Raw genomic sequence first — 15,849 nt, 5'->3', positions numbered from 1 at the left:
AGTTTGAGACCAGCCTGGCCAACATGGCGAAACCCCATCTCTACTAAAAATACAAAAATTAGCCAGGCGCAGTGGTGGCCATTTGTAGTCCCAGCTACTTGTGAGGCTGAAGCAGGAGAATCACTTGAACATGGGAGGTAGCGGATGCAGTGAGCCGAGATCACGCCCCTGTACTCCAGTGTGGGTAACACAGCGAGACCCTGTCTAAAAAAAAAAACTTTCATCAAACATCACCTTTCCATTACATGCCAATATTATATTATGACTGAACCCCCCTCTCCCGCTCCCGGCTTTTTTATAAGTGGGCTGAGCTTTTTCTCCTTATATTTTACTTTTTATCAAAAACATTTAACTCTAAATTTGCTTGAATTTAATATTGGTTTTAAATATCTCCAGAAAAGATTACAGTAGCATAAACAGAAGCAAAGTTGCCTTTCACAGTCCCTAACTCTCATCCTTGTAGGATCATCAAGACTCCCGAGATAGCAAACTTGGCCTTGCTCGGCTTTGGAGATATCTTTGCCCTGCTGTTTGACAACCGCTACCTGTACATCATGGACTTGCGGACAGAGAGCCTGATTAGTCGCTGGCCTCTGCCAGAGTACAGGAAATCAAAGAGAGGCTCAAGCTTCCTGGCAGGCGAAGCATCCTGGCTGAATGGACTGGATGGGCACAATGACACGGGCTTGGTCTTTGCCACCAGCATGCCTGACCACAGTATTCACCTGGTGTTATGGAAGGAGCACGGCTGACACCATGAGCCACCACCGCTGACTGACTTTGGGTGCCGGGGCTGCGGGTTTTGGGTGCAACCTCTGCGGCAGCCGACTGCATGAACCAAAGTTCTCACCTAATGGTATCATCACGCAGTGCACAATCATTTATCTATGTTTGCCAGGGGCCAGGGCTCGGGGTGGGGGAGGGCTTGTTTTATTGACATACAACGCAGCATGCTAATGGGGTACACCATTGACTTCATTTGTACTTAGTTATGTTGGTCAGTGTAAGAAGATGCATTTTGGGTTCATCTTTCTTGAGTGGAGTATTGGTTTTAAGTAAAGAAAGTTAAATGATCCATTAATCTGCTAATTGGTTGCCTGTGAAATCACATTGTCTGTTATTAAAGCTTTTTACCATAGCCTTTTTTTCTTTTGAAGTTGAAGCAAAGGTGCTATGATGTTGTTACAGCAACTTTTCTCACACGGGGTTTAGCTCTTATAAGAGCCAGTGTTAAAACTTCCACCAAATACCAGTTCTAAGGAAAGTCTGTCTTCCAGTACAAATCCAATTCTATAAATTGAATGTTAGCAACTCATTCTAAACCTTAGATCTTGGCAGAGTCAAGGTTGGCCATGTTTAAGGTGTGAGCGAGTTCTGTAGTTTTTGTTTCCATGTCGGGGAAGCTAGTCCCCGGCAGCCTGGATGACTGCACGGCGGTGCCCTGGTATAGCAGAAAAGAGCAGTGAGCTGGAAAGTTAGAGACCGGGCCTGTTACCCTGGAACTCTGCACCCTCTCTGGGTCCCAGCTTCCTTGTCTGTACAGCCAGGTATTAAGCTCAGTGATTTCTAAGATTCTTTCTGGTCCTTCACCTACTGAAATGTGTAAAAGTTGATAGTGTATTTTTGTCCGATCCCTGATTCATGGTTTCTTTTAGGTCGGATAATATTTAAATGAAATGACTGATACAAAGTTTTCTATAAGAACATCAATTATATGAAAAGGATGAATAAAAGGGAAATGTGGAAAATATAGCTGATTCCACTTAAACAGTTTAAGTAATTGGTTGAAGAAATGCTGATGGAAGCCATGGTTTAAATAGGGACACACTATGCTATATTAGAAGGATACCTGAACCCAACTTAACTTCCTCCTTTGCCTCTAACTTAATCTGCAGCCTCAGGCAAGTTAACTTTCTCTTCTAAGACCATCATTTTCTTCATCTTTTAAGTGAGGGAATTGTCCTAGATGAGGGCTAACAAACCCAAATGCCTAAGGGAGCCGTTCAGGTGACATAAATGAGTAAAACGTTCTGGGGAGGATTGTGCTGTCCCCTGGAAAGTTGATCTAATAGGGCAGTTATTCAGCTCTGTTTTATCATTAGGAGAAGCAAGCCCAGGGTTGGCAGGTCTTCACATTGTTTCAGGAGAAGCTAGAAATCCAGATTTTTATTTGAAATCCTGGATTTTTAAAACGTTACAACTGATTAAAGAAAATTTAAAATGAGGTGAGCCAAACAAAACATGTCCCTAGGTTGCCAGGTTGTGTCCTCGTCCCTCTCTGAAGTTAGGTGATTTTGTGGTTCAGCAGTGGAAATGCTTGTTAGCGGTCACAATCAGGGAGAGAGGAGAGGGAGCAAGCAGTAGGAAAATCTCAGCCGCTCTTCAGCTGTCTCCCCTTGTATTACAAGGGTGGTGGGGAGGGATGTATTTCATTCACAGACCAATAGGAAGGTAGTTTGAAGATGAACATAAGAATTGGAACCTCAGTGACAGCTTATGTCTGGGAACATGAGTTATTCCTTCTTGCTGACTCCAGTATAAAGCATATCCATCTTACAGGTGAGAAAAAGGGTTGCTGGCAGAGCTGAGAATGATGTGAACTCTAGAGTGGAGACCTATCTCTTGCAGAATCTGCATTAGCATAGAGCTAGACTCTGGACCTCTGAGTGCTGTAAAGTTGATAGAAATTAATGGTGAATTTCAAGGACAGGTATCATTAATATCCATGTTGAAACTGTGGGGTTTAAGCAAAAGAATATCTTCCCCCATCCCACAAAATCTGGGTTTAATGTGTCACACACTGAGTTCTGTGCATGAGCTCTGCTTAGTACTCTAGAAATAGAACCAGAATCGCAACTGAATCTATTTTGCAGAAGCCCCAGGAGACTTTGGGCAATGATGACGGCAAATGACTTTTTACTTTATTATTATTTTTTTTGAGATGGAGTTTTGCTCTTACTGCCCAGGCTGGAGTGCAATGGCACAATCTTGGCTCACTGCAACCTCCGCCTCCCGGGTTCAAGTGATTCTCCTGCCTCAGCCTCCTAAGTAGCTGGGATTACAAGCGTCTGCCACCACACCCAACTAATTTTTATATTTTTAGTAGAGACAGGGTTTCACCATGTTGGCCAGGCTGGTCTTGAACTCCTGACCTCAGGTCACCCACCTGCCTTGGCCTCCCAAAGTGCTGGGATTACAGGTGTTAGCCACCACGCCTGGCCAAGTTTTTACTTTTTATCGAGCCTGAACAGATAACTTATTACTGATCTAATGACCACCCTACCCCACCTCACTTTCAGATCTATCCAGTAGCTTCAAAGGGCAAGTAATTATAATCATTTGTGGGAAAAGTTTTATTAAAGTGACAAACTTGAAGCTGTATATAGTATGTTCTATTTCAGCTTTTAGTGGTGAATACAGAAGTCATCAAGGTGGTACTTGGTGCCGCTGGAATTTTTTTTTTTCCTAGGCAGTCTTGCTCTGTCATACAGGCGGGAGTGCAGTGGCATCATCATGCAGCTGGATTTTGACAGCACAACTTCAGGCAGTAATTGGAGTCCTAATGTCAGTTCTTCCTTATGGAGGCCTTTATTTGGCCTGAGATTTTATTTAACTACTTTATAGATGCTGGGTTTATTCATACTATCACCAGTTATTATAAAAATGGAAAACTAGCTCATCCTTTTTGCAAAAGAAAGCAAAGTGGGGAGTCAGAATGAGAAGTGGGTAGGGGATACCTAAAACTATTCTTTACTCTCCTTTCATTGCCTTTGAGAGCTAGCTCATGCACACACTGACTTTGGCTTCCTTAGCACATAGGTAAGGGAATTGCCTTCCCCTCTTTTGTGAATATTCTCATTTCTGAAAAATTCTAAGTCATGAGAAGATAAGCCCCATCCTTTCTTACAAGGATTGGATTTCTTGGGTGACACTGTGGTGTGGTGGAAGCAAGCGGCTTCTCTCAGGTTCATAAAGGCCGTCATAACAACTTCAGGCTTCATGGTGTGGACAGGGATCCAGGAGAGCTGAGTGGATGTGTGAAGTTTCTGATAGATTCTGTCATCATTCCAAAGGAATGTAGTTTCCTCCAGCTCAATCATTTGAAGTAATACACATTGCCAAATCTGACTCTAACCTGACATTTTCGACCTATTGGAGAAATAGGAAGAAAGCCCCTCCAGTGGAAGGACTGGACTTGGAAGAAGTTCTGCAGGAAGGTGCATGCAATTGGATAGCTGTTCATGAGTGAAACGTGGGGAACGTTGCTATGTAATTGAAAGGTTTGCACTTCATTTTTCATAGTTTAAAAATTGTTCTGGCTGTTGAAAACACTTGGTGTGAGGTTTGAAGGAGGATTATATAATCATTCTAGTATTCATAGGAAAATGATTACTGCTCTCCATTTGTCAAACAAAAGAAATAACTTTCGGAAACAGTATTTTAGACATGAAGAAATTGTTTGTATTATGTTGGGCATTTTGATCTAACAGAATCAGCTAAGGATAGTGGATCCTGGCTTTACACATTTCTTTGACCAAACCCAGCTGGCAACTTGAAGTTGTTACTGTGTGGCTACCAGGTTGCCTAGAGGTGAATCCTACCAACATCACTGTTTTTTGTTTTTTGTTTTGTTTTGTTTTTTTGAGACAGAGTCTTGCTCTGTCCCCAGGCTGGAGTGCAGTGGCGTGATCTCGGCTCACTGCAACCTCAGCCTCCTGGGTTCAAGCGATTCTCCTGCCTCAGCCTCCCAAGTAGTTGAGACTACAGGCGCGTGCCACCACACCCAGCTAATTTTTGTATTTTTAGTAGAGACGAGGTTTCACTGTGTTGGCCAGGATGGTCTCGATCTCTTGACCTCATGTTCTGCCCGCCTCTGCCTCCCAAAGTGCTGGGATTACAGGTGTGAGCCGCTGTGCCCAGCCCCAGCATCACTTTTATAGCTTTCTGTGCCTCCTCCTCTGGGCCTTGGTGTATGAAGCCACTTGCCTTTCTCTGTAGGGAAGCGAGCAGAATCAGATTGCTACTCATGATGCAGTCTGGGCAGGGCATACTGTCACCTTCGCCTGTGGACACAGTTGTCAGGATAGGGGAGAAGCCCTTTACGCCCGTCTTCTTGACACAGCCCTCCTACCTGGTTACGCTGGTGCTTTTGCTTGGTTTAAGACAACCAAGACACTTGAGAATTATGCTGTCCTCAGAGTGTCTGATGAAAAGAACAGATTGACTTTTCTGACAAAATGTCCATTGGCCATCTTTGGCAGTGTCTCTAATCAAAGGTTCCCCATGCCTGCTCTAGGAAAGTAAACTTTTTTCAGAATAAATCCTCAAATGGATTACTGAGTAGTCTTTGCACCATTCCCATCAGCCTAATCAGACTGAATGGTCATGCTCAGTGCAAAAAGCTGTTTTGCTGTCAGGATGTTTCAGTGTTTCTGGTCTTTCCTGGAACAGTTCAGTTGTTTAAATTTAGTAATTCAATCCTGACCAGTGTAAACCCACTTAATTATTGCAGCCTAAGAATTCAGCTACTTCTACTCTTCATAAATGTGCCCAAGTAAAGATGTATTTTTAATATTCAACCCTGGAAAATTAGTAATTCAGATGATAAAAGCTCATAATGTTTTGGTGTCTTTGTACTCAGATTGCGAACAGGCATATTTCACTGACTTAGACTAAAGTATACTTGATGAGAATGCTCAGGTTGAGGAGATAGTTCTGTCACCAATCCAACACCTATAGCAATGTGGAAAAAGTAATCAACTCATATTTCACTAATTTGATGTATGTTGTGATTTAGAGGGCGTGAGATAAAGTTTATATTTGAACTATGTGGAGTAGGGGGAAGAAGAGATTGCTTAAGCAAATAGTGGAGTGACAGTGGAACAAGAGGTCTCTAAGATGAGAAGTTATTTTCTTGCATCATAGAAGCACTCTTTTTACCCGTGAGTGATTGTGTTAACTATAAATCATTTATATCTGTACATTAGAGCAGATTCCCTCAATTAGGCAAATTTGGTTAGCCAAGCCCAAGTTATTGTTTGTACTTGAAAGTAATAAAGCTGCATTTCCTTAAAAATATATTCTGTAGTTAAGACTTTGTCTTGCTTTCCCCCCAACCACTTCAGACATTTTATCCAACCAATTCAGGGACTTTCCAAAAGTCAGTGTGTTTTTGAAAATGGAACAACCCCTTGAGTAATCTGAGGTGGCTCTGTTTTTTTACTGTTTCTGCATCTTCTAGGAGGTAAACTCAACAATATAACCATTTCTGAAGGTGATCCAAAAAGCAAAACAATAAAGGTAAAGTAAAACGCAAGGAAATAATTTTGGTGAATTTCATGAATAGTTGCAAATGAAGGGATGGGGTGGATAGAAGTCCCATTTTGCTTCCAGACCTTGGAATAGTCTTCCTCTCTTTTGCCCAAGGATGTGTCTATCCAACACATCTTTGCATGAGTTCTTTCTTCCTAACTTAAACTTACAGGGCTTCTTGTCATTTGAGTACCACAGCCCTGCACCTTTGATCCCCTGACAGCATCATTAAGGGCAGATAGTCGTTCCTGTTTTACAGATGAGAAAGCTGTGGCTTGGTAAAGTATTCATTGCCTAGAGGAGTTGTAGTAGGTGGTGAGGCTGAAGCCCTGATTTTCAGCCCCCACAAACCTGGATTTTTTCCATGTTTTCACGTTTCTTTGTCTCTTTCCGTATTTTAAGTCTCTTCAAACCCCGACTGCTGCCTTCTCCCTTCACCACTTGTGTGCTCTGTTCAACCTGTCTTATGCTTTGCTTCCAGGGAGTCTCCCCAACCACTTCTTTGAGCACGTACTTGCTCTTGTTCAATCTTGGTAACTCTCCGTTACCAACAGGGCACATCTGGATTCCTTAACATAATGGAACCCTAGCCGATTTCTTCGAGCAAACTGTTCTTGCTCTTCTATTTATTCCCACCCTTGCACTTTGGGTGTTAATCTCCCATCCTCATGGAAAGTTCTTGATGTTCCTTTCCACCAGTCCTAGGGCCAGGCTTTAGATCCCATTGATCTCCCACTATCTTTAAAGCCTCTGCTGACCACCATACCCCACTCCAGCCTCACTGAGCATTTTTGTGTAAGGTTAATGGTGCAGTTCATTTAGCAGTAAATACTGTTGTACCTTTTGCAGTAGACAACTATTAACTTTCATCCTTGATTCTCAGTTTTTTTTCAAAATACAGGTGAATACATGGCTTCCCCAGCAACATTGTAAGATTGAGAGCAGGAACTCAGTGAGATTTTAATAAATTCCACAGATTGTCTTAAGAGCTATCTAAACTTGGAAGAAAAATAACTTCCAGAGCATCTAAAATTGAAAATAAAATATCAGAAGCAAATGAAAGATCAATTCCACACAGCTCTTCCTCTCTTAGACTTCCCTCTTCTGCCATATCCTGTAAACATCCGAAGTGTTCTGAGTACATTTGGACAGAATATTTAATGATCACCCTGTGATTAGACATGAGTAGTCCTTGCCAGTGGGATGTTCCTGTCCTTTGCATTTTGACCACATGTTCTGTGCTCTCTGTGGTAAAGATAATCTAACAGTAATGAGAACTTACAGAGAAAATTACCCAGAGCTCCTTTATCATTACGATTTTTAATACTCTCCTAATCCTTATGCACATGTGTATGGATTTATGTACTGCAAATCATTGTTTTGTAATACATTCTCAAAAATGTGCTTTAGGTTTTTACAACTACCATAATATTTTGTAATTTTCCTTCATTACTGTAATTTGCTAAACCATTTCTGTTTTGGTAGATAATTAGGTAGTTTCCAGTTCTGCTTTTTAGAAAATAGTACAGAGAACTTCTTTGTGCATATTTCCTTAGAACAAGTTCCAGTAGAAGACTTACTCGCAAAAGCAATGGAAATTTTTCCTAATATTTTCTGTTACAGAAGAGTGCATACGACACAAAGTTTTGTCGAATAGTTATGAAGTGAACACTTGTCTAACCACTGCCCAAGTCAAGAAAGAACATTTCTAAACATGTTTGCCAATTTAATAGATATAAAGGAAGTATCTCAAGGTTGCTTTAACCGACATTTCTTTAACACATGACAACATATTTTTATGGGGGAGGGGACTAGAGAGAAAATGACATATTTGTATGTGTGCTTATTTGTATCTCTTGAATTCTGTCTGCATCTTTTACGCATTTATTTTATTACACTTTCAAATACTTGTGAAATCATTGGTCGAGATGAATTATGGCTAAAAATAAAATTTCACTAATCATCACTGATTTAGAAATAATAGTTCAACACAAGACATGCGTTGAAGTGTTCTTTCATTACATAAAAAGGATTTATGTCAAGTAAACCTATACACAATCTCTGTTTACATATTAGTGGTTTCTATGGTGCGTCACAAATGATGCAGAAAGTAGATCTCGTAAGACCCAGTACCAAAGATGAGAGCTAGTCAACAATACTATTGAAAGGAAAATATGGACAATCGTGAGTCAAAAGGTTCTTTCCCAAAATTAACCAAAGTATGTATTGAGGTTTAAAATGAGGAATTCATTTTGGAAAGCAACCAAGCACAGATTCTAAGAACGTAGTAATCCTGTGTTTTATTTTTACTCAATGCAGACTCGAGGGTGTCAGGTGTGCTTTTATATCTCCAGCCTCTGTAAGTTCAGAGAGGAGATTTTCTATCTGAAACTTTCCATAGGATAGCAAACACATTCCTGAGTTTCTTAGTTCAGCAGGTTTAGCCATGTGAGGCAGCTCTTGCGCTAGTTGATCTTTCAGGCTTTAAGGACACAAGGCTTAAACTCTATTTGACAGAACAGAAAAACAACACTTAGGAAGTCTGTATGTTGGAAGAAATGGAGAGGTGGAAGTAAGAGACTAAGAGTTATCTTTTTCATTTTCCTTTTCTCCCTCACCCGACTATGTCTTGAGAATGAACCATGTCTCATTCTTCTCTGTGCTCACATCACCTAGAACTACAAAGTAAACTGGAGGAAGGATGGATGGATGTATGGGTGAATGGGCCTTGGGTTGGTCTACATTGACTTTCTGTAATCCAGTGTTCACAAAATGTACTTTCCTTCCAGCATCACCTGGAAACATCAGCATCACCTGGAAACTTGTTAGGAATGCTAATTATCAGGCCACACCCAGACCTAATGAATCAAACTTTGGGGCTGGAGACCCACAGGTGTTTGTGATGCCCACCAAGGTTGAGAACCCCAGCTATTATCTAGCTTTTTCTGCCACCTAGTGGAAAATTTGGGAGTTGCATCTAGTAATGAGAGCCAGATTGTGTTTCTGTTGAAGACATTTAATTATACCGAGGACTTTCCTGCACTTAAGGTTACTGCGCATTCTGAGACTGAGTTTTGTTCTTGTCGCCCAGGCTGGAGTGCAGTGGCGTGACCTCAGCCTCCCAGGTTCAAGCAATTCTGCCTCAGCCTCCTAGGTAGCTGGGATTACAGGCGCACACCACCATGCCCAGCTAATTGTTATTTTTAGTAGAGATGGGGTTTCACCATGCTGGCCAGGGTGGTCTCAAACTCCTGACCTCAGGTGATCCGCCCACCTCAGCGTCCCAAAGTACTGGGATTACAGGAGTGAGCCACCGCACCCAGCCTGAATGTGTTCTAATACTGTACTTGCCTTCTACTTTATTTCCGGTTATCATAGCGCATGTCATGTTAAGACAGTAGGCAGCAGAAGGAACTTTCAACAGAATAAATAGACAATCTACAGAATGGGAGAAAATATTTGCAAACTATGTATCTGACAAAGGTCTAATATTCAGCATCTATAAAGATCCTAAGCAAATCTACAAGCATAAAAGCATTAAAAAGTGGGCAAAGGACATGAACACTTTTCAAAAGAAGATGTGTGTGTCCAAAAAAAGCATATTTAAAAAAGCTCAATAACACTGATCATTACAGAAATGCAAATCAAAACCACAGTGAGATACCATCTCACACCAGTCAGAATAGCTATTAAAAAGTCAAACAATAACATGGCCAGGTGCAGTGACTCAGGCCTGTAATCTCAGGACTTTGGGAGTCTGAGGTTGGTGGATTGTTTGAGCCCAGGAGTTTGAGACCAGCCTGGGTAACAGGGTGAAACCCCATCTCTACAGAAAATACAAAAATTAGCCAGACGTGGTGGCATGCGCCCATAGTCCTAGCCATTTGGGAGGCTAAGGTGGGAGAATTGCTTGAGCCGGGAAGGCATAGGTTGCAGTGAGCCGTGATTATGCTACTGCACTGCAGCCTGGGTGACAGAGCAGGAGTCTGTCTCAAAAAAAAAAAAAAAAAAAAAAAAAATTTGGCCGGGCCTGGTGGCTCATGCCTGTAATCCCAACACTTTGGGAGACAGAGGCGGGTGGATCACCTGAGGTCAGGAGTTTGACACCAGCCTGGCTAACGTGGTGAAACTCCGTCTCTACTAAAAATACGAAAAAAAATTAGCTGGGCATGGTAGCAGGTGCCTGTAATCCTTGTTACTTGGGAGGGCTGAGTCAGGAGAATAGCTTGAACCTGGGAGGCGGAGGTTACAGTGAGCCGAGATCACGCCACTGCACTCTTGCCTGGGCAACACAGTGTCGTATCAAAGAAAAAAAAAAAGAACGAACTTTGGAGAGGTAGAGAAAAGGGAACACATTTACACTGTTGGTGGGAGTGTAAATTAGTTCAACCATTGTGGAAAGCACTGTGGTGATTCCTCAAAGAGCTTAAAAACCAGAACTGCCATTCAACCCAGGAATTCCACTACTGGGTATATGCCCAAAGGAATATAAATCGTTCTACCATAAAGATACATGCACGTCTGCTGGGTGTAGTGGCTCATGCCTGTAATCCCAGCATTTTGGGAGGCCGAGGCAGGTGAATCACCTGAGGTCAGGAGTTTAAGACCAGCCTGGCCAACATGGTGAAACCCCATCTCTACTAAAAATACAAAAATTAGCCGGGTGTGGTGGCACGTGCATGTAGTCCCAGCTACTTGGGAGGCTGAGGCAGGAGAATCGCTTGAACCCAGGAGGCGGAGGTTGCAGTGAGCAGAGATTAAGCCGCTGCACTCCAGCCTGGGTGACAGAGTGAGACTCCATCTCAAAAAAAAAAAAAAAAAGAGATAAATATTTTCTATTTGCTTATTTTTGTATTTCTAAGTTTCCTACAATGAGCATGAGTTTTTTGTTGTTGTTGTTGTTGTTTTTTTGGAGACGGAGTCTTGCTCTGTCGCCCAGGCTGGAGTGTAGTGGCGTGATCTCAGCTCACTGCAAGCTCCATCTCCTGGGTTCACGCCATTCTCCTGCCTCAGCCTCCCGAGTAGCTGGGACTACAGGCACCTGCCACCGCACCCAGCTAATTTTCTGTATTTTTAGTAGAGACAGGGTTTCACCGTGTTAGCTAGGATGGTCTCGATCTCCTGACCTCGTGATCTGCCCACCTCGGCCTCCCAAAGTGCTGGCATTACAGGCTTGAGCCACCACGCCCGGTCGAGCATGAGTTATTTTTAAGAATAATTAATTTTTTTTTTAGTTATATAATACAGCTGCAGGCATCTTTTAGCTCAAACTCCCTCTTTCAGGAAACACGTATGAGGTTTCTACTCTGTATCAGGCATTGTGCTGGGGCCTGGGGATATGTAGATTAATCGTGTACGGTCACTGTTTCTGGGAGCTCAGGTTCCCTAAGATAGTACACACACAAAACCCAAGAGGTGTCATGAAGGAAGCACCAAGAAGGAAGAAGTTCTACTTAGGGGTGATAGCCAAGGTTCCATAGAGGAAGTAACTCTCCAAGAGATTTGTAAGCTAGTAGAAGGATTCTAGATACAGACTTTCTATAAACTGATACTCTTTGTTTGCTGCCTCTAGGTTGCTAACCTAGATGCATGGTTGGTGGAACCGTATCACTCTTTGGGTCTTTATTGAATATAGGAGCATATAAGACACTGCTAGAACTTGAAGGCAAAAATCATTAAACAACGGAAACTCAACACAAAATGAGCAGGTTGGTGGTGATGCCAGCCTGGTTTTTTAATCTCTTCAGATCCACACAAAGAACAGCAACTAGGCCAGGCGCAGTGGCTCATGCCTGTAATCCCAGCACTTTGGGAGTCCGAGGCGGGTGAATCACGAGGTCAGAAGATCGAGACCATCCTGGCTGACACGGTGAAACCCCATCTCTACTAAAAATACAAAAAATTAGCCGGGCATGGTGGTATGCGCCTGTAGTCCCAGCTACTTGGGAGGCAGAGGCAGAAGAATCGCTTGAACCCAGGAGGCGGAGTTTGGGAGGTTGCAGTGAGCCGAGATCACGCCACTGCTCTCCAGCCTGGGCGTGTCTGTCTCAAACAAACAAACAAAAACCCAGCAACTGAATAGCAAAACCAAGGGCCCAGACAGTACTTTCAACAAAGCTAGGTACAAGGTAACCTCATGAGCCCCAGAATACAGTGGTTGAGGCAAAATACCTATTGCCACAAGAACATTTTTGTAGGAGGAAAATGAAGGAAGGAAAAGAGATAGTATATGAGAGGCCTGAGAACAGGAGAATCCAAAATAGGCAACAGGTGATCAATGGAGAGTTGGGCTGCCAATCTGAAAACGTCAGCTGAAGCTGGGAGAGTCTCTGTCCTCTCCAACAGTGGATGAGAACAAGGACCTAAGGCTAGAACGCCTGAAAGGGCTGGAGGGCTGGAGCCCTTATAAACAGTTGAGGCTGATCAGCTCTCTTTTAGGACAAGGCCCCACACCAGGGAAAACTCCTGGGGCTAAAACTCCTGGGAGCAGGACAGGGACAAGAGAGGAAAGTAAGAGATGGCCCAGACTCAAGAAAGGATAAAGACAGAGGCAGGAAATGCCAGAAAGCGAGTTGCAATATGTTTGAACTCCATACATCAACAAGAGAAGGGGGACTGCTCTGAAAAGGTCGAAGAGCTTGCCTGAACATACACTCATTCCAAAAAGTCAGGAAAACAAATTTTACATAAAAATAATATAAAAGTATCAAGATCAAATTATATACACAGTTATTAGAAAAAAATGCGAAGGGGGGCAGATTAACATCCTTACAGACAATGAAAACACACCAGGGAGACACCATAAAAGAGATCAAGACTAACTTAAAAACAAATATATCAGCCTGGGCATGGTGGCTCACACCTGTAATCCCAGCACTTTGGGAGGCTGAGGCAGGCTGATCACTTGAGCCCAAGAGTTCAAGACCAGCCTGGGCAACATGGTGAAACCCCATCTCTCCAAAAGAAAAAAAAAAAATTAGCTGGGCATGGTGGCATGTGCCTATAGTCCCAGCTACTCAGGAAGCTGAGGTGGAAAGGTCACTTGAGCCTGGAAGGTCCAGGCTGCAGTGAGCCATGTTTGAGCACTGACTCCAGGCTGGACAAGAGAGTGAGACCCCATCTCAAAAAAAATAATAATAACAGATAAACAGATAATGACTTAAGAGATAAAAGACAGTGAAAAAGAAAGACATGTTTAAATAAAAAGGAAGAGATAAACAAGATTTGAGGGAAACTGACAAATATTGTAAGCAGCAAAGATCAAACATACAGGTAATAGGAGTTCCTAAAGAAGAAAACCAAGCAAGGGAGGAACAGAACAAATGCCAAAAGATATAATTCAAGAAAACATTTCAGAAATTTAAAAAAGGTTGAAACTACAATTGAAAGTATACCAAGAGAATATACACCCTGAGTGACCAACATTAAAACATTCCATTAAACTTATTAGACTTTAAATAAAAAGCAAATATTATTTGGGCATCCAAATAGTAGATGAGGAAAAATTTCTCTTAATAAAAGTATTCCAACTCTAAATGGGAAAAAGATAGAATATAACCAGTTTGTAACTCCTCTGAATAAATAGGCATTGAGCATCACCCACTCCTAAGATCACAGAGAGACAACAAATCATAATGTGTCTCCTATAGTCATGCCAAATACCCTCAGTAGTCTTGCCAAAGGGACCAAACGTGAGTTCGAACCATTCTCTGAACCTAGGTACCAATTTGCAGGAAATACCAAGGATAGAGAAATATGTTGAACTGCAACAGGAGTATAAAATCAGCAAAATCCAGACTGCAGGAAACTGCAGTAAATGACCTGGGTTTTTCAACAGATACATTGTAAGGAAATGAAAGGGGTGGAGGAAGAATCTATAAATTGAAAGAGGCAGGGCCAGGCATGATGGCTCCTGCCTGTAATTCCAGCACTTTGGGAGGCTGAGGTGGGCAGATCACCTGAGGTCAGGAGTTTGACACCAGCCTGGCCAAAATGGTGAAACCCATCTCTACTAAAAATACAAAAAAAATTAGCTGGGCATAGTGGCACATGCCTGTAGTCCCAGCTACTTGGGAGGCTGAGACAGGAGAATCGCTTGAACCTGGGAGATGGAGGTTGCGGTGAGCTGAGATCACGCCATTGCACTCCAGCCTGGGCAACAAGAGTGAAACTCTGTCTAAAGAAAAAAGAAGATACATGAATAAGAACTTAAGAAGATGCTTAACATCATTAGTCAACAGGGAAACATCTAAATAGAATGGCTAAAACTTAAAAAACCAACCAAACCAAGTACTAGAGAAGATGTGGAGCAACTGGGGATCTCATACACTGCTAACGGGAATGCAAAATGACACAACCACTTTGGAAAAATATGTGGCAGTTTCTTAAAGTTTAACAGACACCTACCATATGACACAGCCATTCCATTCCTAGCTTTTTTTTAATCCAAAAGAAATAGAAACATACATCAACACACAGCCTGGCCAACATGGCACAAAGCCGTCTCACTAAAAATACAAAAATTAGCCAGGAGTGGTGGCATGCACCTGTAATCCCACTTACTCGGGAGGCTGAGGCACAAGAGTTGCTTGAACCTAGGAAGCAGAGGTTGCAGTGAGCTGAGATTGCATCACTGCACTCCATCCTGGGCAACAGAGTGAGACCCTGTCTCAAAAACAAAACAAAACAAAACAAAACAAAAAACCCATATATCAACACAAAGATTTGTACCTAGATATTTACAGCAGCTTCATTTGTAATAGCTCCCAAACTGGAAACATCCCCAAATGTGTATTAACAGATAAATGGATGTATAATTGAGACCTATTTGTACAAAGAAATACTACTGAACAATAAAAGGAAAAATTATCAACATATACAATAATATGAGTGAACCTCAAAATTATGATGCTGAGTAAAATAAGCCTGATAAAAAGAATGCACACTATATGCTTCTATTTATACAAAATTATATCTATAAAATCAATCTCCAGTGACAGAAAGCAGATCAGTGGTTATTTGGGATGGAGCTGGAGGAAATGATGACCACAAAGGTGCTATGGTCTGAGTTTGTGTCCCCCCAAAATTCATATATTGAAATCTTAACCTTCAAGGTGATGGTATCAGGAAGTGGGCCTTCAGGAGGTGATTAGATGGTAAGGGCAGGGCCTCCATGAATGGGACTAGTGTCCTCATAAAAGAGACTCAGTGAGTTTGTTTCCCTCTTCTGCCTGGGAGGTTACTGTGAGAAGACAGGTGTTTATGAAGAAGCTGGCCCTCACCAGACATCTTGATCAAGGTCTTCCAGCCTCCAGAACTGTGAGAGGCCAAGGTGGGCAGATGGCCTGAGGTCAGGAGCTCGAGACCAGCCTGGCCAACGTGGTGAAACCCCATCTCTACTAAAAAAAAAAAAGAAAAAGTTAGCTGGGAGTGGTAGTGGGCGCCTGTAATCCCAGCTACTCAGGAGGCTGAGTCACGAGAATCGCTTGAACCTGGGAAGCAGAGGTTGCAGCAAGCCGAGATCGCGCCACTGCATTC

General features: G+C 42.4%; 1 protein-coding gene across 3 annotated transcripts in view; it reads left to right on the top strand.

The window, feature by feature from the left end:
• The window catches only part of FBXW2 (F-box and WD repeat domain containing 2), a 36,682-nt gene extending 28,408 nt beyond the window's left edge, over positions 1-8,274 (top strand). For all 3 annotated transcript variants that reach the window (XM_030817714.1, XM_003264063.3, XM_030817713.1), the window contains one exon: positions 464-8,274. In XM_030817714.1, the coding sequence (XP_030673574.1) occupies positions 464-752 (289 nt within the window). In that variant the 3' untranslated portion in view covers positions 753-8,274. The remainder of the gene's footprint in view (positions 1-463) is intronic.
• Positions 8,275-15,849: the final 7,575 nt, after the last annotated feature.

This window comes from Nomascus leucogenys, chromosome 8 (genome assembly GCF_006542625.1).
Source record: "Nomascus leucogenys isolate Asia chromosome 8, Asia_NLE_v1, whole genome shotgun sequence".
NCBI classification, from domain to species: domain Eukaryota; kingdom Metazoa; phylum Chordata; class Mammalia; order Primates; family Hylobatidae; genus Nomascus; species Nomascus leucogenys.
Note: the sequence above shows the minus strand (reverse complement) of the source record. Positions and strands in the feature narration are given on the sequence as shown.